Below are 26227 nucleotides of genomic sequence, written 5' to 3'. Positions count from 1 at the left end.
TTTCTCACAAATTATTCTTCCCCCTTTAATGATGCTGCGTACAACTAAATATTTCAGTCCTACTAATGTTGGTGCTCATGGAGTTCAGCTCTCTCAAACTGATAAAAATGAGCCTGTTTATAAATGATTATGAAAGAACTAAGGTTTCAGTCTCTTTCCTGCGACTTTTTATAAAGTGTTTGTAAAATCGAGAGAAAATTACCTCACACCCTGCCACTTCTGCTCCTGCACTCTAATTTTAGTTTGTATTTAGTAGCCTCTTAGTCTTGTGGGCAACAGCGCAGCCTAGAATTACGTTAAACTAAAAATTAAATTCTGAAACTAGGGGTTCAGGGCAATAGGAAAGCTGTGTTGGATACTTGGGAAACACTTCAGGAAGAAACAACTACTGAGGAAAAAAATGCTTTCTGGCTGTCTCTTTACTTAATAATGGTTCTTTAGCTGTGTTTGACAATGTAGCTTGTAAAACAATGACAAATAGTATAACATCACATTCATAAGTTTTAAAGAACTGTGGGAGATTTATAGTAAATTACACTTGCCAACAAGCAGCACTACGTACTGATGCCGAGGTCTGCCTACAAACACATTTTCTCAGAATCACGGTTGAATCTGTAGATTATTCATATCTGTGTCTTTAAAAATTATTGGATTTGTCATTTATCCAAAAGCGAGCAAAATAATGATTGAAAGATATAGCAAATAATAGCGAAAGAAAGGATGCGCATCAAATGAAGATACTCCCAAAGGAATTACTAATATATGAGAAGCCATCGTGATGCAAACAGCCTGGTAGTAAAGATACAAAATACCTGCTGTATTTTTCTCTGCACAACACCTGGTTTCTACAGCGTAAGTCAGCAGTCAGTAGGGCTCAGCGAGTGTTTTAAAAAATGTCTTGAAATAAACCTCCAGGACAAAACCAGTACTCAAATTGTCACACAGTAGTCAAGAGAACTACACTGTTGGAGATGCTGTGGCTTATCTGGCCCTTGAACCAGATGTGTCTGTAGCTGAGGTCGGCCTTAGAAAAGATTAAAGTTGTGTTTCATGATGGAAAACAGTAGGTAATATTTTATGCTGTGCCTTCCACTTAGCAGGCAAACGCACCATTGATTTGTGGTGTAACTGTAGAAGCTACATTTTTTCATTTACAATCTAATTTTATTTTTTATAATAACACCCCAGAGATTCTTGCCTTTAACTTTGCTTTGCTAGAAGTTATCCTAGAAAGAGGTTGTGTGGAATTTGGGGAAACTTCTGTAAAAACTGGAGAAGCACGTATCCCCATTAACCTACGTCTAAAAAAATAAACCGGTGTGTTACCCGTGTGTGAAGGTACTTTTGTTCATATAAAACCCTGAATACTTTCTGCCAAGCACGTTTATTGTAGAAAACGATGCAAACGTGAATTACACCAACGAAAAGATGACAGTGCTGTATGCAAATGTAAAGCAGATTCCCATTGTAAACACACATCTCGCGTTTAAAAGAGAAGTCACCCCGGGTGTCAACGAGACTATCTGCTCTCGGGACTTTGCTGCCTGCGTGAACCCGCAGCTACGAGGCCCGGCACCACAGCCATACTCCGGCTTTGATTTGCAGGGGAAAAAAAACACGCCGGGCTTTCAGAACAGTGGTAAAATCGTGAGCAGGTGGGCTGAGCGTACGCTGGCAATCCGCCACCAGAAGAAAAATATTTCCTGCTCCGACTCCGCCCTCGGTGTGTCAGCTGCAGGGCCGCGCCTGAGCCCGCCGCCGAGGCCGCGGCCCGGGGCCGGGCCCGCCGCGGAACGCGCGGCGCGGCGCCTCCTGCCCCCCACCCGGCGCCATAAAGCCGCGGACGGGGCCGGCGCTTGCGCCCTGCGGTGCTTGGCAGCGGCGCGAAGATGGCGGCGTTTTCGGGTACGTGGTGCCGGGGCAGGTGTGGCTGTCGGCTCTGCCGCCGGCAGCGACGGGCCGGGAGAGCCTGGCGCCTCTGGACCTGCCGGCGCCTTGTGGGGGTGGCGGCTCCCGGTCTCCCGGCGGCGGGCGGGCCCTGGCAGCGGCGTCCGCGGCTCCTCGGGCCTGCCCTCGGTGCGGGCCCTCTGTAGAGTGCGGCTTACCGCGTACCGAGCTTCAGGTCGAGAGGCCTGTGGGGCTCTCGGTGCTCTTCCCGGCTCCTCGGGGTTCTGCAGGCCTTCGGAAGCGGTTGTCAGAATGGTTCTGCTGGTTTCAGGGCACGCGTGGGATGCGTGCACCCGGCAAATGGGGTGCTTAAGACTCTGGCTCGTTCCTCAGGCTGACTGGTTTCTGTAACAAGAGGCTCCTCATAACTGTTCTCTGTGTTGCAGTGCGTAATAACTGGTTTTTATAAGAGTAGCTCTGTTCTGTGGTGTGGTCTGAAATATGCGTGTAAACTGTAAAAAATCCTGTGGGAGGAGGAAACATCACTGTTTGTCCCTCCCATGCACATACATGCACACATAGATGACCAATCAACGTTAGGGTACTGTAAAGTTTTAATGTAGATGAGGCTTTTTAACTTTATTTCTTTTAACTGAATTCTTTAGATCTAATCATGAGGGAGAATGCTAAAGCTTATTGCATAGGTCTAAAGATGAGTTTAGATGCTGGACAGCAGGATTAGTTTGGTTGTAGTTGAGAAAAATGCTATAGTACCTTGTTTGATTAAGCCCTTGTGCTGTATATCAAATTAAACTGTGTGAACTGGAAGTATATTAAACATGGAAAAATAATGTAGGGATTTATATAGAGTTTGCAATCAATAGCTATTTTTATTGCTATGGAAAAAGCTTTTTGTTTATGTATATTGTCTAATTTTGTAGGAGTACAGGCTAACACTTGAAAATATTACAGCTTGCTGAAATCATGTTAGAAATAAAACATGTTTCTTATAGCATTTATATTAAAGAAAATGGAAGAATAATTTCTGGTTGCATACATCCATATATGTCAGTCCAGCTCTCTGTGTGTGTACATGTGTGTGGAAAATGTGAAACCCAGCATGTGACAGGGTAAAGGCTAGCATGTAAAAGCTCCCTTTAGAAAGATACATATTTATACTTAAAGAAATCGATATAGAGTGACCCTATGCACCTGAAAAGGTAACCAGTAGCTAAACTGTTACTTTGATGGTCTAATACCATCATTTGGGTTGGTTAAGATCTGCTTTCCTCTTGCCCTTATTGTATAGCTGAAGATTTCTTTTTTTTTCTTCTTTAAATAGAATTTGTTTATCAACGTACAGACATTATTATGTGGCTTCATATTTAACTTGTGTCTGAGGTGCAACCAGCAGACCTCGATATGAGTTTGCCAGAAGGGATATTTAGGTAAAAAACCTTTCAAAGCCGGATGTGATTAGTAACTGTATGAAAATCAAAACATTGTCTAGTTAATATACATGCTTTAAGTGTGTAAGGCAAGATTTGGTGAAAAGAAGCTTAAGCATCTCAAATTTGAGTCCTTATAAATGTTTTTTCTTTTTTTGAAAACTGTTTGCATCTCAAGTGTAGAGAGAGTTAGGATATTTGTGATTAACAAAGTCTTCCCTGTTGTTTGCATAGGCAGTTTCCTTAAATGTGCCAAGTTAAGTACCTTGCCCTTGAAATGATACTCAGTTCCCAGTGTGTTTGTTTTGCTGCTATGTCAGCACCTGCCCCTGTGCCTAGTATATGCCTGACTTACTCCGCTATAAGTGGGGACAACTGTCAAAACTGCATGTGGGGAAGGGAGAATGTTTCTTATCTATCACTTCAGTTCCATAGAGAAGCCTGTGTGTGCTGTTGCCAAAAAGAATGCTTTTTTTTTTTTGTAGTTGGAAGTGTTGACACTTGGAAATCTTTTGGGCTGTGTTGAGAGAAATAACACTGCTTGTTCCTTTTTTCTTGCCTTACAGAAATGGGTGTTATGCCTGAGATAGCTCAAGCAGTGGAGGAGATGGACTGGCTGTAAGTAGGAATGCATTTGGGCCTTGCAAAACCTAATTTCCCTTTCAGCAATATATGACATGCTGCTTAAAACACCTCTGCTGTCACATTAAAACAAAGCAGATACATTTTGTTACTCTTAACTGTTACTGCATCTCATGGACTTCTTTTTAGTGTGAATGACTGAAGAACACAAATTGTGACTGCAGTGCTAACATTTAAACTTGAACAAGCAAAGCATGACGGCTTATACTTCAGTGTTGTTTGTTTGATAAAAGCCTTTGTGCTTCTGATTTGTTTATTATGTATTGTGTGATTATTGTATGAAATACCATCGCATAATTGATGCTAGTTTAGTAAATGTTTTCCAGACTGCGGTCTGAATTTGTGTTCGAGTTGATGCTTGCATCAGTCTTCCACAAAAGTAATTCTTCCTGGGTTTTGTTACTTGTTTGGCTAAAATATTCGACTTCAGAGCTTGTTTTGATTTGTTATTCAGAACGTTATCAGTATGGACAATCTTAGTGTATGTAGTTTTCTCATACGCATGGTATTAATTAGCTGTGATTGTCCGAAAATGCTGGTTATGTTTAGTTATCTTTACTTTCTCTTCCAGGTTTGAATAGGAATCTTGTAAATGAGGGCTGTGTAAGCGGCTTTAAAAGAAACTCACTTGAAGTGGAAAACAGGGAATATATAATTAATCTGTTTCTTTTGTGGTTTAGCATAGTAATGTGAGATGTAGCCTTCTTGTCAGGGTACAGTTGAATCTACTGCATCCACCAGCGTTTTACTTTCAAGGTACATCTCCTGTTCCAAGCTCTCCTTGTAAACGGAATCCTTTTCACTTCCTTAGCTGCCAGTCAGGAAGAATAACATTTACCTGCTATTTACCATCTTGCAGATGGCCATGGTTTCTGTGCTTTCCCATATAAGAAAATAATCCTTTTTTTCTACTGATAACATTGATTTGTGTTAATGTGTTCTTTCCTGTAGTCTTCCTACAGATATCCAAGCAGAATCCATCCCACTGATCCTGGGAGGTGGTGACGTGCTTATGGTATGTATACAGGGTAGCCCTATTCGTAGAAAGCCTATTCTTTTAACTGTTGTTTGTGCAGTCAATTCCCTTCTTTCCAGAAGTGTTCATAGTTAGACTAGGTCTCCTGTCCTTCTTCAATAGAAAGTATATTCTTCAGCGAGAAACCTCTTTTTACTTTCCAGTGTGTTTGAACTGTTCTTGTAGATGGGATTCATTCTTTTTAGGCTTTATTTTTTTGACCACTTGACAGGTACTGCCATAAGAGCTATCTGATTTCATCTATTCTCCTTTTTGTTGTAAATACCTGACATAGATCTGCATGGAACATGATACTGCCTAAATAAATGCTTTAGTATCAATAACCTTGAAGATACCAGATTAGTATGCCTTGTTCATCATGTCTTTTGCGGATCTCTATGTTCTTGATTCCGTAACCAAAGTAACGCTTCCTATAATCTTCTGTAGCACTTCCAGAAATTGGACATACATAGATAGTTTTTCTGGTGCACTTGGAGCTTTTTTTCCTTAAGTCTATTTTAAAGGTTTTCCGTGTTTGTATTCACATGTAGTTTATGTAAAGCAATGGCATTACTCTCTAAGATTTTCTGTATTATGCAGAAGTGAAAGTAAACTTAGTTTATTAAAATAGAACGGTTGAACAGTCCTTACAGTGTAAGTTGCAACTGGTTAAACTCTTAATTTTATTTTTTTTCCTATAGGCTGCTGAAACGGGGAGTGGAAAAACTGGTGTAAGTAGTCAAACTTAAATTAGCAGAAAGTAAAAGTCTTTAAGTGGTGAGAGGTGGTGTGTGTGCTTGTGTGTATGCATATGTACAGAGAATGTGTATATGTTTGTATACGTATTTAAGCATATCTATAACATTTATTATTAATGATCTTTACAAACACATGTGTAAGCATTTCTTAAAGTGTTTCTGGCCCTGGGTATTGCACCTGAAAACTAGGCTGACTGTATATCTGGAAATATCTGTATAAATTATGGAATGAAAATAACTTCCCATTTTAGGCTTTTAGCATTCCAGTTATCCAGATTGTTTATGAAACGCTGAAGGACCAGATGGAAGGCAAGAAAGGGAAAGCAACTATTAAAACTGGTGGGGCAGGTAAGTTGTTACATGTCACACTCCAAGTTTGGAATACTGTTAATTCATGTCAGTTCCAGCACCTCCCAAAGTAAAGTTAACCTAACTTGCCATTAGATAAGTATTTTTCCTTTGTTTGAGATAATGTAAGTAGCATATCGTCACCCCAGATTTTATAAAACAGTGAATATAAGTTTACCACTGGGGTCATGGGAAGAACTGGGCTGTGTTTGACTGCAGTCTTAGTAACACGCGTTGTCTTCTGCTTAAGGCTGCCTGATCCATACCGTGCTCTTCTGTGTATTTTTGAAAGCCATACAAGTTTAGTGCCTTGCAAGATGTGGTAGTCATGTCCAGCTTAAAGTTTAAAAAAAATCTTCCAATTGCAGGGATAGATGAGACATTAGCAGTGACCCCACACAGTTGGTTGCTGCCTCTTAAGTGAGCTTGAGCAGAAAGCTCTTCTAGGCTCAAACTTATTTTTGTGTGGTTGGGGTAGCACTGTAGTGTGTCTTTAAATTCTGCTGTGCTGAATAAAGCTGTTGCATTTCTTCTGGCACCTAGCTAGATTTGAAAGTTGAATAACAACATCTTGAGTTGCTGCAGATCTGAACTAGTAAACATTGAACTGAGTAGGAAATGCACAGGGCCAGAACCCACTGATATGGAATGAACTGTAACCATGATAATACTCTCACAGTATTTGAGGGTCTATTACCCATCTGCTTAAATAAGCTTGCAGCTTGAAAGCTAGTAACCATGTCCAGTCTGTGGTGTTTATATATTGAGATTTATGTAAGTGACAGTAGCTGCACAAAAAAACAGTCTGACGTGTTACAGAAGTTCTCATCTTTCAGCTGTGTTATAACTAACTATTGTTACAGTGGTGACAGTATAGTCAACTTTAAAAAAAAACAAAACAAAAAAAAAACAGAAAAAAACAAAACCAAAAAAACCCCAAAACCTCCTTGAAATAATGTAATGTAAATGCATTCAGTAATCCTAATTAAAATGGCGTCTAGCTTTACAAAAATAACCTTATATTGTGGAACCTCTGGACTTTATTGCAACATGTTGTTGGGCATATGAAAAATGAAGTCAGACATTTTATGTGCTATAGGTGCATGTATCTTAGGTCTCCAGTAATGACATTTTAACTAATACCCTGAAAAATATCTTACTGTAAACTTGGAACAGAAATAGCAAATACATTTCGAACTTATTGCTCGTAATGTAGTTTTGGATATTTTCTAGCTGAATTTGATTGTGATTATGTAGAACTCTGGCTTGCTTTATAAATGTCTTCATTGTTTTCAGTTGTATTTTTAAGTAACTTAATCTGTGCTCTCCTTAATGGAATAATCTAAACTTTCATAGAATACCTTTGCGTTATGCATCCCTGCCCCTCCTTCAAAGTGTAGGCCTTCGCTTTGACCTCATATGAATTGCATTGGAACAAAGCTGTCTCTCCAGAAAATTAAGCCAAACACTGTAGAGCCAATGTGAATTTCCAATTTGAGTTTTTCAGCCTTTCCTTGTTGTTTTAATGCTTCTTCTGTTGCTGTCTTTCAAATTTAGTGCTCAATAAATGGCAAATGAACCCGTATGATAGAGGATCAGCTTTTGGTGAGTTGTCCTAATGCTGCTTTAAATGTTCATTTGAAAATGTTCATTTGGTGAAAAAAAAGAATAAACTACAAGAAAGTATGCATGAAAAATTCTTTTAAAAGCAGTTAGAGAGACAATTTCTTTAACTAAGACTGTCTTGCAATTTTCAGCAATTGGATCAGACGGTTTGTGTTGTCAAAGCAGAGAGGTAAAAGAATGGCATGGATGCAGAGCAACTAGAGGCGTGACTAAAGGTAGACACAAAATCATGTATTTTGGAGACTCTTCTAGAAGTTTCAACTGAAATGCCTGCTTGTCACTCATTGTTAATATAGATGGTTGTATTGAAAACTTATCCATCTGAGCAAATGTGCCATTACTCAGTTTACTACTCACTGAAGACTTTGGAATGACAAATACCTCTGTTTTGCTCTCCTTGTGTTGTAAATTAGCCTTTTCCCTGATAGGGGATTGAGTCAGAGGAGACAGAATCATAACCAGTACTCATTAGAACATATTTTGTTAAGGTGTTATTAATAGGAAGTAGCTACTCGCACTTCCAGTTGTTTCCTCACACACTTCACACAGACGCATGCACAAATTTCATGGTAATGTGGTTGGAGTAACAGTTGAGAGGCCAACCCCAACTCTTTACTCAGAAGCAGAGTCATACTGATACTCCAGTGGTTCTAGGTGGGTGTTCAGGAAGATCCTCTAGCAGTCTTGTTTCATCAGGTGTGCAGATAATCCTGTAGTCAGTCTGTACGTAGCAGCCAGTTGGATGTGGTTCAAGTTACACAACCAGTTGTTGATGCTAGTGCATGCTGCTGGTCTTGTACTGATTTGGCAGACCTCTGGTATTCTGAGTTTATCATTTCTTGTGGATTCAATAGAACCACTAGTCTCTCTAGCTTATCACTCCTTTCAAGCCTTTCACACGCTACCTCTCAGCATGTACTTCTGTTTTGCCTGCTGTTCTCAGATAATCTGTTTCTTCATTACATACGTAGGTACCCACAGAGCCTTTTCACACTAACACAGTAGGGGATTTTGATACTTTCAGCAGGGGTGGAAATGTTAGACTTGCATGGTCTTGGAAGTAGCCACACTGAACCACCTTGATGAAATTGATCCTTTCTTTCTCTTTTAAAGGGAAATACTACTATGAAGTTTCCTGTCATGACCAAGGCTTGTGCAGAGTTGGTTGGTCAACTATGCAGGCTTCACTAGATTTGGGTGAGTTTCCTTCAAAAGAAGGATCCCATAGACAGTTTTCATATTCACATGGAATGGCTGGAGTCCTGTTCTAGTCTTGCAGAGAATGGGCTCCTTGGGAAGGATATCAATATCAGGTAGTTTAAAACTTTTTATACAAATGTTGTTCTTCCTCTAAGAGGAAATCTGTTTAGGTGGTGGCAATGTTTCTTGTCTCTTGTGACTTTTTCCCTTTTTATTTCAGTTTTTTAAAGATGATGACTGGACACTAGTAAAATCAATAAATGTACTGGTACAAAAATACTAGTTTAGCATATGTCAAAGCTAGAAGTCTTTAGTTAGCACTGTGTATTTTTTTACATGCTAGAGTTAGATGTTTCATTTACCGATACAAAGGGGAAAAAATGTAACCTGTGAACCAAAAGATGAAAAGCTGTACTTTGTCTTGTCTTCAGGGACTGATAAATTTGGCTTTGGCTTTGGTGGCACTGGTAAGAAATCTCACAACAAGCAATTTGACAGCTATGGTGAGGTAAGCTTGAAGTTTTTCATGTTGGTTCTGTGCTGTAACAATCAACTGTCTTTCATAATAGTGCTAACTTTTAAGGGAAGGTCACTGGTCAGAAGTACCATGGAACATTGAAGCATTTTTGGATAGGAGCATACTAACAGGTTTAACAAAAGCAGTTACCAGCTTGAGGCTTATGATTGTGGCTAGACTGCAAATAAATGGTTAGAGTTTAACTGATCTCTTGAAGTTATTTCTTTACTTATTTCATTCTTAGCTTGAACACCACCAACCATCTGTGTACCTTGGTGAATGTCTTAAGTGAGGGCATTGTATCCTGTTTATTGGTAGTTACAGTAGAATTAATCACACAGCTCTCTAATATGTCAAAACACATACTTAAATGCTAATAAGATGTAGTTAGTCACGCTCTATTTCTGGCTATTGAGTTGGGTTTGTCATTAGAACTGTTATCTTAATGTACACTTCTGAAGATTACCAGGAATATCTGTGGTGGTTTTTGTGTAGTGTGCCAGTCAAGAGTTCAGATGTTTAAGCATAATTTATATAAACATGAATAATACAGCAGAAACTCAAGTCTTTTTGTGGTATTGATGAACTCTCAATGCCATAAAACTTGCAACTTTTATTACTATTGTAGTTTTTTTTATAGTAGTGACTTCTGAGCTGTTGAATTAGAAGCACTTTATAATACACAGATTCTATTGAATACCTTTACAATGAACAGATTTCAGGATATTTAAATGAACAACTTAAGTATACACAACATGCTTATAGTACCTCATGCAAGAGTTAGTATTTTTACATAGTCAAAAATAGGTTTCTGTTACCATGTTTAGTGCTCTAAGCTTAGATTTACGTTGGCTAATAAATGCATGATTAATACACTTTTCCATAATGCTGAATATTTCCAGGTAAATTACTTGAATTTATCATTGTTGAAGTGTTTGGTTTTAAAGTAAATTTAAAGCAGCAATTAATGTTTAAATATCTAAGATAAATTGGGCAGTTTACTGAAGATTTGTAATCAAATAAAAATATGTATGCTATTTAGAGCAGTATTACTGGAATAAATTGAACTTGTTTCTCTCAAAAACTAGCATTTAGTAGGGAGAAGTGGGAAAACTAAAAGTTGACAGAATGTAAGCACTAGGTTTTCTTAATACTCTGAACACAATCTCTTAGCTTCACAAACGTCTTTTTGTTATAGGAATTCACTATGCATGATACAATTGGGTGTTATCTAGATATAGATAAAGGACAAATAAAATTTTCCAAAAATGGTAAGTTTTACTCACTTTCTTCTTTGGCATTTTATTGGGATGCTTGTGCTGGGGGGGAGGCAGGGAGAGGAATGCACACACATGCAGAGTCTGACTGAACTAACTCTGCTTTCAGGGAAGGACCTTGGCCTTGCGTTTGAAATCCCACCACACATAAGGAACCAAGCACTTTTTGCAGCTTGTGTACTGAAGGTAATTTAGGAGTATCACAGATGTACAAGATCATTAAAACTGTTCTAGTTTTGGTAGCTAACTACTTATGTATAAAACTTGTATAGCCATCTACAATTACTGTAGTTGTGCTTGCATACTCTGTTTCCTTTAGTCTACTAGTATTTCAGTACTGGAGTGGTCACCATGGTGTGTTAGCTTTGACAAGTACCGTTCAAGTTAAATATCAAATGTTTAAATTCAAATTTAAATACTGAAACTTGAATATAAGGGTAGAAGAGCATGGATAACTAATTCCTAATACCAGTGCTATCTTGCCTGTATTAAACTTTGATATACTGTGATTCAACAGATATAAGCAAATAACTTGAAAGTGCCAAAATTCCTGTTTTTGTTTATTCTCAAGTAACATTACCGTAGTATAGTAGTATATCTTTCTGGAGTTAGTCTCTCTGGGGTGATCTCTTACTGAGTAAAGATTTTAGCAAAATGTTTTGGTGGTCAGAGAAATGTACAAGTCTTAAAAAAAAAAAAAAAAAAAAAAAAAAAAAAAAAAAAAACCCAAAAAAACCCCACAAAAAACCCAACAAAAAAAAAAAAAAAACCCACCCACCATGTTTTTTTTAATTGTGGTTTGTCATTGAAAAATGAATGGAACATAAAAGTTCAAAAACGATTTCCTATGTATCTGTAAACATGGGAGTATTTTGATGTAGAAGAAAAGAGTTTTAAGAGCTAGAACCACACACAAAATGTCCGGCAGGCTTTAGACAGCTTGGGGAGGGGAATGTGTAAGATGGGAGAAAACACCACCTTCTGCTCTTCCTCATCTGGCTGGTTTCTTATGAGGAAATTAATTATGGAATTTTTTCTTAGTTTATGTGGTCTCTTGAATCTGTCTGTATGACACAACTTTGTTGAAATCTAGAATGCTGAATTGAAATTCAATTTTGGTGAAGAAGATTTCAAGTTTCCACCAAAAGATGGCTATATTGGTCTTTGCAAGGCTCCCGATGGTAATGTTGTAAAATCACAACACTCAGGTAGGTTAGATTTTTAAACTGCTCTCAGTAATATATTCAGATATTGTTATAGTACCTCTTTTGATCACATAATTGCTTCATTACTGCTGTATTCAATGGATATCGTACAATGATCTTACTGGTAGCAATAGTAGTACTTTTTTAAAGTATTCCGAATTTTCTTCATCTTAAACCACAAATACTCTAACATTTTGAATTTAGAAATGCATCAGATAAAGAGAAGTTCAGCTAAGTTACTTCTTTTTAAGATGACGCTGTTGAGTATGTGTGTAAGCTCTGCGATAAAATTAATTATGCTGCATGGCCAGTATACCCACTATCATGGCAAGATTCACTTGTAATCTCTGAATATTAATCTGAAGCTATTCATCATTGAGTGAGTAATAACATCACCCATTAATGGAGCACTTAGAATCATAAGGGTTTAGATTATTAGTAGAAAATCCAAGTTTGTTTCCAGTAAAAAAATCTGGGATAGGAATGTAGTTTGTCTTAATAGCATATTTTTTTTCACTTAGGAAATGCACAAGTGGTTCAAACACAGAACCTTCCAAATGCTCCGAAAGCATTGATTGTAGAGCCATCAAGAGAGCTGGCAGAACAAACTTTGAACAATGTGAAGCAGTTCAAAAAATATGTTGATAATCCCAAATTAAGGTAACAGTACATCTGTTATAATTGTATTTATGGTACTGTCCAGAGACATGACTTGCAGGGGGGTAGAGGGTGTTCCACTTTGTAGCTAAGTGGACCTTAATCTGCAGTGCTACTGATAATAGCCTCTATAATATCTGCTACCAACCAACCTTCTGACTTTTCAGCTACAGTCAGACTAGTTAGGGGTTTTTTGATGTGTTTCATCTATTGACTACATTGTTGTGGTATGACAAATCTGTTTAATCCTCTGAAGAAAAAAGCCAAAAACATTAAGTATCATACACCTTTGATAAAGAAAAGCACATCTGCTTACTGCCCTTCTTTTCTGAGCATCTTCCTGTGCCCACCACTTCCTTTGCCCTCATTTTGTTTGTTTTTTGTCTCCAACAAATAGTTATATACAAGGTCTGCTCTGTTTACATTAGGGTACTTGCAGGACTATTGTTGCAGTGATTAGTGTGGGCATGCAGTTCTGAAAAGTGAATAGTCTACAAGTTACTTTGATCTAAAGTTGTTACTCTTTTGGCTGTGCTTATAAAACTTAAACAAGTGTCTCCGTATTCTAAACAGTCAGTTTACAAGAGTGCTTTTACTAGAATTGAAGGGGAGTAGCAATGGGGAGAGGCAAGCTATGATGTAAGATTCGTTTAGTTTACTGTTATTTGCATTTCTAGTTTTCAAGAACACAGGAAACTTACTAAACTAATGTACGTTTGAGATTTTTAAGGAACAGATTCTTTTTTAAGATGAAGTTGTTTAAGATGTTAATGTGTGTAGTACAACAGCAATAAAGTAATCAAATTCAAATACAATTTGGTAACAAAATTTTTGCTGCTTGGATTAAAATACAATACCCTATGTGTGAAGGGATTAGTTTTAAATTTTTTTCCTATTCTTTTTTTCTTAAAAGTTACTGTTCAGAGCTGTTAATAATAAACTACTGATAAAAGAATTAATCTTCAGCCAGATGCTTAATATATCTTCTGAATATAATAAATCAGCAAATTTCAAAATATGGTTATGTAATTTTAGGGAACTGTTGATTATTGGTGGGGTTGCTGCAAGAGATCAACTCTCTGTACTGGAACAAGGAGTAAGTTCTATTTTTGTTCATATGATTTAATAGTTTGGGTTCTGAATAACTCATGATGTTGCTAGAGAATACTAATGGTGCTTCTTGTAACTCCTATAAACCTGATAAAAAGAAATGGTGCAGTTGATAGCAAGCTTCTGTTGCACTGGTCTAGCATTTGTTGCTTTACTTCCATGGCAGTTGTCAATACAAATGCTTATAGTACTTGGTCAAATTCTGTTGAAGCCTAAGTACTTCTGAAAATTTTCAAATAAAAGTGTAATTTTTGCCATTTGTCCTTAACTAACAAGACAGTTTTCCTATTAACTTCTGCTTCACGTTTATGTGAATAAAACTGGTCTGCAATTACCAGGGTCAACCTACACCATAAACCAGTCCTGCATAGAAAGAACCGGTCTAGCTTCAGCAGCATGGGATGTACAATCACTTCAGTCATGCTGTAGGGATAGCGTAGTCATTTTTTTTATTTGGAACCTCACTTTTGGAAGGAAGGCCACATCACTATTGATAATTCTTTCAGTTATTCTAGCTGCCAAAATACAGATTTTCTCCTAAGCAGGCTTGAACTGGAAGATTGCTAGACTTTCATGTGAATGCTAAATTCATGACGGTGAACACTTCCATCTGGCAAAATCTTAAAGTTATTTCTATAGCTGATAGGCTTGATATGTATATTTCCACAGTGAGAAAAATTGAATTTATTTTATCCCCATTTAAAAACATATCTGTTTGTTGGCTTCAGGTAACAGTTACACAGCTTGGGGGGTGAGGGAGGGGAGAATAGAGCAGGGGCACAACACTTCCCAAAGTAAGAGAAGGCTTCCTGCCTAAGGCAGACTGCTAATGAAGTGGCAGTAGAATCAAAATGCAGGTTGCCCAGAGAGGCTGTGGGACCTCTTTCCTTGAAGATACTGAAAATTTTATTGGACAACTACCTAAAGCAACTTGGAAATTGTCCTTGATTTGCATGTGATGATGGAAGTGTAGACCAGATGACCTCAGGAAGAGATCCCTCCAACCCAAATTACTCTAGGATTCTATGAAGTTGTGATTAATAGAAAATAAGGCCTCATACTGATAATTGTCTCAATCTTAAATATAGACAAAGCTGGTAATGCCTCTAGTTAGTTACGGGACCAATTCATGCTCCCTGTATATTTCATAGGTGGATATTGTTGTTGGAACTCCTGGAAGACTGGATGACCTGGTCTCAACAGGAAAGCTTAATTTATCTCAAGTTAGATTCCTGGTTCTGGATGAAGCTGTAAGTAGAGAACTAAGTGAAACTTCAGTTCTGTTCTTTAATGCAGTATGACATTTCCTAAAAGAGTGAAACATCATTGTTCTGTACCATTTGGTACTTCAGTGGAACAACAATTAGCTACCTATAGACTATTTCAGTTTAATCTTCTTGTTGTTTGTAACCATAGTAACTTAGATATTTTTTTTTCCTTTGTAGCCTCTGGTAAAGCTGTTGGAATTTTTTATGATAGAGAAATGTATTTTGGGCTGTATTCACAAGGTAGTGAAGTCTGTCCTGGTCACTGTACAGGGAACTTGAAAGGACAGAGATGAGAGAAGCCTTTTTGATTACCCAGCAGGTCTTGAAGCCAATGAATGCTGTAGTCAATATGCTGTGAAATGAGTGCCCCTCTCTCTGATCTGTTATAGTACAACAGAATATTAATGAAGATGGATTGCCTTGGGGTATTAGCTAGGAGAAGCTGCTGAGACAGATGTTAAATTTCTTGTGAAGCACAGCAGCCGTGCTTGTAAATACTCCAAATTTTTACTTTTTTTCCTTCCTTAGTAATAACATCCCAGCCAGGCATTGACCTGTCCAGCTAATTGAAAGACAGAACTTCTGAGACCACAAGTGTATTGCTTATTTAACTGAAGTGTATAGATTGAGAAATAAGAAGTAAGAATTGCAGCTTTATTTCTTTTAATCCCATGTAGGATGGCCTTCTCCTCCAAGGTTATTCAGATTTCATAAACAGGATCCACAGTCAAATTCCTCAGATAACTTCAGATGGAAAGAGACTTCAGGTATAAAATTTGTTCCTGTTTTGCAGGTTTTTTTGTGGTGTTTTTGGGTTTTGTTTGGAGGTTCTTTGTGGTGTGTACTGCTTTCGAGTGTTGACTATTACATGGCATGGAACATGCTTCTTTGAAGTAGAGTTTATTATACCTCTTGTCCAAATCTAACACTTTTTCATTGGGTTCAGTAATTGCCTGTGAATATGTATTTTTAGGATCCTAGATCTTGAAGCCCAGTGTTTAGCAGTATTTGAGTTATTTAGAATAAACCCATCTGAAAAGAGTGACTACATACATTATGATTTCTAATGCTTTAATAATCTTAATTCATCAGCTCTCAGTAATTCTGCTTTCTTCCTCTTACATGATTGGGTTTTTGTAAGAGAATAGTTAAGTAACTTATTTTTTGTCTTGACTCTCATCAGCTGGGTGGTTCCTGTGATGAGGAAGGCCAGTCAGGGACTTGTTTCTGTTGTGCTACATTATGCTATTCAACTACATAACATTCTTCCAGTTCTACTCTGACTTTTTTTGCTCAGAGAATCTATCTTCAGTGGTATTCATACAGCTGCCTTCTCCTCAGGTGATTGTGTGCTCTGCAACACTACATTCTTTTGATGTGAAAAAACTATCTGAGAAGATCATGCATTTTCCCACCTGGGTTGATTTGAAAGGAGAAGATTCTGTCCCTGAAACTGTACACCATGTAGTTGTGCTTGTAAATCCAAAAGCTGACAAACTCTGGGAAAGGCTTGGCAAGAATCATATCAGAGTAAGTGGTCTATAAGTGAAAACTAAGATTGTTTGCCCATGTTTACTTATTTAACTTTCAGAATCGGGGCCTAATGTTGCAGGATCTTTGCAAGCTATTGAAACAGCTTCGTCTATCTGAAATGGTTTGTTCCAGGGTAGTCAGCATCATGATATTGATGATGCCGTAACACTGTTTCTGAACAGCTGAGTCTTACAAACATGATTGAGGAAGATCTTGACAGAGTAACATTCTGATTTGTGCTAGAGAACAATGGCACTGTGCTGCTTTTTCACTCATTTCACAGCTAATGGTCTGTGGCCTAACTGTAGTTAGTACCTGTCTTTTCTGATTGAACAGGAAGAATTAAACTTTTCAACATAGATCATTCTGTAAAGTAGTTTTGTCTCTAACCTATGTGAGATGAGCAATTTTTAGAGGGATGGATTTCATCTCGGACTACACTTGAGACTCCACTTTAAATTCTGCATTAACCTGACCCCTGTTCCTGTGAGGAGGTGGTGGTTGTTGAATTCTTTAGTTTTTGAGTTTTGAATAACCTGGGACTGTATATCATTCTCGCCAACTCTTATGCAGTTACAATTGATAGGTTTTCTTAACCCCTCGTTGTCTGTGGAACCTCCCTTTGTTAGGTCTGTTAGAGCCTTTTCATTAAGTCTTAGCAGGAATTTATTTCTCTTGGGTTTTAGGTTTATATCTGTTTCAGCTTAGCATAGGGAAGAAGATAAGGAACAACTGTGTTTGTATGATTTAGCCATGATTATGGTACATTGTTTTCAGGTTGGAGGGGGGGTTATTTTTGGTTTTTAATTCATCACTTTGTTCAAAGGTGGTTTCTATCCAGTGTCTACATGAATAATTTTATTGTCCTTTTTTTATGAACAAGTTTTGTGTGCTTACACTCAAGACTTCTTTAGCTAAAGGTAGATTAGGTTGCCTGGTGGGAAAACAGAATGCTAAGATTACTTTTAAACTTTATTTTATTTCTTGCTAATTATAAGTTAATGGAGTTAAGTATTTTCTGTAAAGTGTGGACTAATGACTTGCGGTGGGGTTGGTTTGTTTTTTTCGTAGACTGATGAAGTACATGCAAAAGACAATACACGACCTGGCGCTAACACTCCAGGTAATCAGCAACGTTAGTTAAGTAATAGCTTGTGAAATAATCCTTTGTAAATGTTATGAAGTAAAGCTAAATTATGGTAGATATTGGCCTTGAGTCATGTTCCTCCAAATTTTTGTTTCTACATTTTGGTAGTTGTGAAGAGATGTGTTTCTGTAAGTAGAGGGGAGAGATAAAGTCTTGAATATATATTTTGCAGGTATGTAAACAACAAGTGTGTGTTGGTATGTATAAGTAAACTGAAACCCCTTAGAGCAGCGGAGCATGGGGGGGGGGGGGGCAGAAGAAAAAACTGAAGGTCTAGCTTACTTGTTCTGCTCATAAAAGTTTAACTGTGCCGAAAGGCTAGAGAGAACTTTAAATGTGTGCTGTTCAAAGGCTATTCATATTTTTAAACAATTTGAGTCAAATAACTTCTTTACTTTTACATAGAAATGTGGTCTGAAGCTATTAAAATTCTGAAAGGAGAATACACCGTTCGGGCAATCAAAGAACACAAGATGGATCAAGCAATTATTTTCTGTAGGACTAAAATAGATTGTGACAATATGGAGCAGTACTTCATCCAACAGGGTGGAGGTAATATTTTTCACAAAAACCTTACTCTGCTCACTTTCTTGTTTATTTCAAAGCCAAAATTGTATGATGGAGGTCACTGATACTTGGATGCCACACAGATAAAATTGTGCTTAATTTTTTTGACATACTGACTGGGCATTAAAAATCAGGGTTTGGTAGCAGGGAGCTACAGGGGCGGCCTTTGTGGGAGGAAGCAATGAACTGCCCTGTACTTGTTCCAGACAGCTCTGAAATGGCTGGAAACAACCTATTGTGTACCAAAATTTGAACCAATGAAAAGAGTATATGGTGCCTCTGCTGAAACATGTATAAGTGGGTTGCTGGGACAGGAGACAGGAAGAAATGTGTTTGTACAAAAGCGCACGCTGAAGGAGATGTGAGAGAAAGCACAGGGGGACACTGACAGGGGGCAGTGAGGAGAAGGGTGAAGGCACGTTTGGAGAAACAAGGAGAGCTTAGACTAGGCAGGAGTGAGGAGACATGCCTGCACAGACCTCCTCTGGGGAGGGGGGAGGAAAGGTGCTTGTTTAACTGTTTGTCTTGTTTTTCTTCAATGCCTGTATCAGTAATTAGAAGTTTGTTAATTGGTAATAAGTGAAATTGCCCTGAGGCAAGACTTTTGGCCCACATAATGTACTTTTTACCAGTTCTCTATGGTGTTGTGTCATAACTTACATATGATGTTATTAATGCCTAGCAACTCTTTCAGGCCCTGACAGGAAAGGACATCAGTTCTCATGTGTCTGTCTGCATGGTGACAGAAAACCTCAAGAAAGAAAACAAAACCTGGAAAGATTTAAGGTGATGCAGCAGATTCTTGAAGGCTTTTCCCTCATTTCCCAATATCTGAAATCATATGTTAATTTGTGTTGCTACTTCTCCATTTAAATTAAATTGCATTCAAATGCCCTATGACCCACTTCCGAAAATTCTGAGGCACAGTTTTTTTAGGTGAAAATCCATACTGTCAGTCAATATGACCTTTGTGAGTTTTCAATGAGAGGACAAGCGGGCTTACTTTTAAATAAAACCTAAATTTGAGCTCTGTAACAGATTACATTGTTTTTTAAAGTCTTTGGTTCTTAAATATTAAAAGAAAAACGTTATTTAAATATTAGACAGTTTGGTTTTGATGAAGTCATTCATCAATTTATACTTGCTTCATGCTGTTGGGGAAAGAAATAAGGATGTAAATTGACCAAGCTATTCATGTTCAAAAACTTTCACTGTTGCACTGTGGAAGAGCTTTATTTGAAGTGTTCCTAAATGTACAGTGACACTTCAAGGTGAAGTAAATGCAAAGGACTAATGTTTCATTGCCTGGGGTTTTCTTTGGTTTACTTAGCACAATACTTCTTTAACTATGTTTTCATAGAGAGGAGATGTCCGTTTCTTGATCTGCACAGATGTTGCTGCTAGAGGAATTGATATTCATGGTGTTCCATATGGTAAGATATAACTTTTAAACTAAGCTATTGAATTGCATATAGCTTCAATATATTTGCAGTCCTGTCAGCTAGTGCGAACAGGTATATGACTTACAGGTTAATTTTAAAAAGTTGTAGATGTTAAAGGCTTGAACTAGGCAACTTTTAATTTGATTTTTCACCATACCTTCTCAATACCTGATGATGTTCTGCATTGTTAGGGATTCTTCATTTGTTTTTTCCACTCTTGTCAAAAAGTAATCATGGAAAAAGCAGTTTTATAGTGGAAGCCTTAAGTGTAGGTATTGCAGCTAATGACACCTGTAACTGCTGTAATACAACGTAATGTATGTGGGCTAAAGAGAGGGATTGCAGCAATCAAAATCATTATTTTAGGTGTCTGATCTGTGATCTTGTGTATTTAAAAAAAAAAACAAACTTGTATTCTTTGTGTGTATTTTACAGTTATCAATGTCACACTCCCTGATGAAAAGCAGAACTATGTTCATCGAATTGGGAGAGTAGGCAGAGCTGAGAGGTATGTATGTATTCAGAGTAGTTGCCATGTTTTCTTGATATTTTTTGTTGTTGTTTTGTAAGTTGGCAATAGTTATTGGCATACGTTTCTCTCTCTCCCTTCTCCCCTAATATTACAGGATGGGTTTGGCAATCTCCCTCGTGGCAAAAGAGAAAGAAAAGGTAATTATACTCCAAAGCAAAATTGAACAGACGTTATTTACTGAAGTTCCATCCACAGCTGATGTCTGACTTTAATATACTGTATTGGAAAACTGCTTGTTCGTTCTTGCTTAATTGAAAGGGAGTTTAAATAGGTATCTGAGTTCTTTTTCATGCTATATTTAATCAAAGTGGATGTACTAAAATTTCACAAAGTTTAGAAGTTGTTTTCCTGTATTTCTAGGTTTGGTATCATGTATGCAGTAGTCGTGGAAAAGGGTGTTACAATACTAGACTGAAGGAAGAAGGAGGTTGTACCATATGGTACAATGAGATGCAGGTAATCGTTTTCCTTAACCAGAATGTTCTAATTCCTCTAAAAGACTGTGAAACATAGTTCTTGTTTTAGCTGGGTAGTTGAAGTACAAAGCTAGTTTTAGGGTGTTTATAACCTTTGATTCCATTTGAAGAAGAAATTAGAAGACTTTGCAAGTTATACTTTCTAGAAGTTATTTCTTTAATTATAAAAGCTTCTTTTAATATTCCCAGCCAATTCTGTTGGAGTCTTATTTTCAGCTTTTCTGTAGTCTTCCTAATCAAATGCTGTTAAGAGTTACACGATGTTAGTTAAATATTCTTGTTTAGATGGTTTGTTGCTAAATTGTAAGTAACTTAAAACTGTTGTTCCTCTAACCTAGAATTAGTGTGTTACTTCGTACATTTTCCTTGGGATTTGTATACCAAGTATGAATGCTTGTTAAATTCACAGTGCTTCCCTTCTTTCTACATTAAAGAAGGTTGTATAATATATCATCTGTGGTAAAGTAAGCTTGCACTGTGAGCTCTTTATAATAAAGTAGCCCCACTCGTAAGTAGGGTAGTATGTAAAATAAAGGTTCTAGGTAGGATAAAGAAATACTGAGATTGGAAATGAACTTGTGTAGTCCATTTGAGCAGAAAATGTGTTAGTCTTTGGTATCTGTGCCCAAATTGTTTTTTCTGTTCAGTTCCTGTTGAAACTTCTTGAATGTGACTGTTCAGAACACTAGTCTGACTGAAGTCTTGGACCATAAGAGTACTTTAAGACTTTTTTTTTTTAAAGTTGCTGGGGGAGATTGAAGAACACTTAAACTGCACTATTGCCCAAGTTGAACCAGACATAAAAGTACCAGTAGATGATTTTGATGGGAAAGTTACATATGGGCAGAAAAGAGCTCTGGGTGGTAAGCAATGAACTCCTCTTGACTTACCTTGCTATGCAATGCTCAGTTTCTTGGTTGTCTGCTGTATAACTACAGAATGATAGATTAAAAAACCCTGCTAGTTCTTTGCTGTCTTCTGCATTTGTTACATGCAGTCTATGGTTTGCAAGTGATGAAAGTGTGTGTATGCCTGTGTGTTTTGTTTGTGCCTTTTTTTTCTTAAGAAGCTAACAAAGTTATTTTAACTTTCTGAATGACTGTGGTTGAGCATTATTAGTTCTGCTGAAGAATGGCTTTGAACACATCATTTAGATTGAGTCTCTTTTGGCAGGTGGACTGTATAAAGGCCATGTGGATATTCTGGCACCTACAGTACAAGAGTTGGCTGCCCTTGAAAAGGAGGCTCAGACATCTTTCTTGCATCTTGGCTATCTTCCGAACCAGCTGTTCAGAACATTCTGATTGTGCCACACTTGAGACAAGGCTTGAGTTAATAAATGCTCTACCCTGCAAATACAAAAATTCCATACTGTCTCTGAATAGCAGTAGTTAGAAAAGGATTAAAATTAAATATACTTATTGCATGATGAACAGTGTGTTCAGCATTAAGTCTGTGTTAGCTGTTTTCTTGATAAATAAAATAAGTTGAAGATGAAATGGTTTCTTTTGCTCTTCTTTTGCCTTGCCTGGAGGATTAATTTGAAGAATCATTCTTTGCATAGCTTTTTTTATTTATTGAAAATACAAGTATATTTAAGCAAATCTGGAAGAAGGAGAGTTTAATCCTTTTCTTTGCAGAATATATGTTAAAATTACTTAACTAGCTGTGTACTTAGATTTATTTTTTTTAATGCTGGGCTTTTTAAAGATGCATCCATATTCAGACAGCTCTTTATATTTAAGATATTGAAGAAAAAAAAAAAACTTCCTGAAGTCTGTATTTGAAGCTCTTGGTTATCCTAAAACCCTAAATCTGGGCTGATAACTGTGTTTTGATTCTGTAATACTAGACTTCTCAAAGTTAACGTGTCTTAAATTTCTAAAATTAAAGTTGTACAGAGAATTCTACAATACTCTGAGTTCATGGGAAGGTAACACTCTAGTATCAAAACACTTCATAAATCTTCAGGAAAAGCTTTTTCATGCAGCAGTATAGGTTGAAGTACTTAATGCCTCTTGTGCTGCTTTCAGGCAGGTTGAATTTGTTCAGGTGAAGTTTCTGTAGCCTGATCTGGATTTTTTTTTTAGCTTCCTTTTTTCTCTAGTGACTCCTCTAATGATACTTAGAAATTTCAGTGACTTTGCCTGCTAATTGTCACCTAAAATATCAAAGGTCATTGGGAATGCCAGACAACCCAGAATGAAGGTGACTTTGCCTTCCTCATGAAGAGTTCTAGTCATGAAACATTCAGTCCCCTTGGAGAAAGCAGTGAAAACCAGATTAAACTCAGGTTGAGCAAAGAAACAAATTTTTTGTGTATCGTTACCTGGAGAGGGCAGACTGAGAGTCCTAGCTATTATAATAAAATACATAGATTTCTTAAGTTAAACAAATTTAAGTATTAAATTTACTGTGACTGTGGTGTTACCTGATCCTAAACTGGTCATCGTGGAATACTTCTCTTAATACCTTTTATATACTTTAAAACTGGGGGGGGGGGGGGATGGGAGGACACACTGGATGCTTATCATTAGAACTTGGGAATAAAAGTTGTGCCATTTGTTGTATTGGTCTTCTCTTGTCAGGCAAGAGTAATGAAATCTATTGACTGTAAGTCAGTCAAAGGTAATTGATTGCAGTGCCTAAAATTTTAGATACAAGAGAGAACAGGTCATGCATGTTTGCAAACTGAAGCTGAGAGTAAAAAAGTTTCATCTAGTTTAAAGTGGACATACTGCATATTTAATTGGGGATCACTTAAATTGGGGGGAAAATGGTGGGTAGATGGAATCAAAATCTTCCCAGCATTGATCTTTTTGTTAGTGTAATATTTATTCTACATCTGCTATATGTTCAAAGTCCTGGTGTCTTTCAAGATTAGCTATTGGATATCCAAGCTTCAGTGAATGATTACAAATTATGACTATTCAGCATGGCTTTTTTCAGTCCTAAAAATGAAAGTGGCTTTAGGCATATAACCTTACGCATGCCAATACTTATTTAAAGTATGTATTTCCTTGGTGTAGGAGCTAAAATTATTAAAGTGGCCTAATGTATACTTGTTTTCAGGAGAGTTCTGTGGATGTGCCTTCAAACACTGCAGCATGAGGGAGGTACAGGTGGAAACAGTTTCTGGTTGAGAAACTTTAAAGGTTGACTGAGATGTCAAGAGCTTAACTGTGTCTTGTGCTAAACAACAGAAAATCTTCAGTGCCCTGATGAGTAATCTCAGGGAAAAGTGTTTAGATGAGATGGCACATAAACTACTTGCAATTGTTTTGAGGGATCTGGTCTGGGTTTTTTATATTACTTTCAGTTTCTGCTGACTTAAGATGAACTTTCTGGAAAACATCACATTTCTTCAGAAAGCAAGTAAGGGTATTTAAAAAAAAAAAAATCTTAAAAAATAAAATACGAAGCTAAATGGAATTATACCAAACTGAGTTCAGACACTTGTCCCTGATATGAAGTCTGTAGATGTTCACTGTCTTTTATTATTTTTATTTCAGAATGCACATGCCTTTACACCTAGTAACAGTAAGTGATAAGCCATATGTACCTGGATGGGCATTGATTCCACTTAAAAGCTGTAACTACCTTTTTTGAAGCAAGCACTGACTTGCTTTCACATCCACAGTCAAGATATGAAAATGTTTTCACATTGCAAGTTAAAGTCAACTCGTGTAAGAACAGAATTTCTTAGGATCAAGTGATGTTGTACATCTTGTCATTGGGAATATTCCAAGTGATACACAAAAAAGTCTCGTTGAAATTAAGTACCTAATTGTGTGTCTTTATACATACCTGTGTATATACATGTAGGCTGTTCTGCCTATGAATACTATGTGTATATGATGGGGGTGAATGTTCCGAATGTGCTTTTTGTTAGATGACTAGCCATTCATTGACTGCCTCGTGGTGGTGCTGATGTTTCACCGATGTCCAGAGAAGCTGCTAGTATACCAGCCTACTGCTTCCAACTGGGTCACTTACATTCTCCCTGTTCTTTTTTTTTCTCCTTAGAAACAAACAAACTCCTAAACAAAAAAGAACTTAAAGCTGTTAGAACTGTTTGTGTGGAGCACAAACTCACAATGAAGGGCCCTTGCTTCACTGGCTGACTTTTTGTTGCAGCTTGAATAAACATGCTGTTTAAGCTGTTAGGATAGTTAATCCACTAACTTCTGTTTTAAATGGCTTGTTCCTTGTCTGGATACAAAGCTAATTCTTGCTACTGTACATGTCAAAACTGTGTTTATTTATCTTCTCGGTGTTGATTTCTAGGGCTGGCTAACTGAAAACAGCACAAAAAAATAGGCTTTCATATGTGCCCCAGGCAGTATTTGTCACAGTTTACTGGCTTTAGAACTCTAAGCAAATCCAATGTAGGCATGCTTGCTGTGCTTCAGCTTTTCTGACTAAAAGGGGAAAATACGGGAAATTCAAAATTAGCTTAAGCAAAATGAACAAGTAAAAATTCTAGTTTTAAGTGCTTTTTTTCCTAGTTATATTTTAATGTTGTTATTTATTGTTAAATTGTTGTAAAGTAGTGTAGGGAGAGATTTTCGTTTGGCTTTTTGAGTTTATCACTTGCTTATTGGAGTGCCCTTGTTCAATAGCTTTTTATTTTTGACTAATTTGCTTTAGTACAATGTCTTGAGAGAATTCACATTCTTATTGGATGATTAACTATTCATTTGAGTATTTATAACTACTGGTAGTAGTCTTTCTTTGTTTTCCTTTACGCTCCTATAAAGGTTCCTTTTATGGAAGGGAAAAGGATACAGATGGTGTTTGCCACTCAGCACCCAAACTGCTGAGCTGGGGCCCCCTTTTAGTGTACTCCAAAGGCAGGAGTTCACTGGTCTCTTACGCTTTAAGTATGGTTCTGTTTTGCTACTGTGAAAGCAGAGAAAATTGCTGCTGGCAACACAAACTTATACTCCAGTCTTCTCATGTTTATGGAATCACACATACAAATAAACGTGCCTGGTCTATTTGAAGAGGTAATTGGCCTGTGGTCACTACCATATGTGAATATCCGTATAATGCAATAAGCTGGGCTCCTACTTAAGCCAGTTAGCAAAATAACTGCATCTCAAGTAGACTAGATAAATGTAAGAAAGAGGAAAAATGGGGTGGTGAGTTCAAAGCGTGAACTTCACCAAGGAGTCTGTACCCTTCTGCCTTGCACCTCTGTTTGTAGATAGGGAAAAGCATAAAAGCTAGGAACACTTGAAGAAACCCTTTATAACTGCAGTTACACCAACAATTGCCAATAGACAAAATGATCAGGTGTGCAAGGGGTGAGGGTGAGGAAAACCTAGGGCTTGTGTAAGGAATCCCGTTAACAATACTTTAAGTTGCTTGAAAGCAAAGTTGCTACTCTACAGAGATGCTACTAGTTGCAGGTACTAACCCATTCTGTGAATGATGAGTGAGCTCTTAATCACTTCTTATTAAGATATTTTCAAAAACTACTTTGCATCTTGTACTGCCTTTTGTCTATAGTGCCTGGTTTCTTACAAATGTGGCCGGATCCACAGGCAGAAACTGAGGTAAAGGGATG

The 26227-nt window shown here is 37.4% G+C and overlaps 1 protein-coding gene across 1 annotated transcript; it reads left to right on the top strand.

The window, feature by feature from the left end:
* The first annotated feature begins 1788 nt into the window (after positions 1 to 1788).
* Positions 1789 to 22154, top strand: DDX1 (DEAD-box helicase 1). Its single transcript, XM_069805775.1, has 26 exons — positions 1789 to 1905; positions 3902 to 3953; positions 4929 to 4992; positions 5694 to 5723; positions 6002 to 6098; positions 7656 to 7703; positions 7856 to 7939; positions 8838 to 8921; positions 9356 to 9432; positions 10640 to 10712; positions 10828 to 10904; positions 11812 to 11926; positions 12445 to 12583; positions 13616 to 13676; positions 14842 to 14940; positions 15636 to 15725; positions 16300 to 16488; positions 17563 to 17614; positions 18044 to 18190; positions 18900 to 18991; positions 19566 to 19638; positions 20083 to 20155; positions 20274 to 20316; positions 20540 to 20635; positions 21398 to 21518; positions 21829 to 22154. Exons 1-26 carry the CDS (start codon positions 1890 to 1892, stop codon positions 21957 to 21959), a joined length of 2223 nt encoding a protein of 740 aa, XP_069661876.1. The 5' UTR covers positions 1789 to 1889; the 3' UTR covers positions 21960 to 22154.
* Positions 22155 to 26227: the final 4073 nt, after the last annotated feature.

Source organism: Haliaeetus albicilla, chromosome 18, assembly GCF_947461875.1.
Source record: "Haliaeetus albicilla chromosome 18, bHalAlb1.1, whole genome shotgun sequence".
Taxonomy (NCBI): Eukaryota; Metazoa; Chordata; class Aves; order Accipitriformes; family Accipitridae; genus Haliaeetus; species Haliaeetus albicilla.
This window is presented reverse-complemented; position numbering and strand designations above follow the sequence as displayed.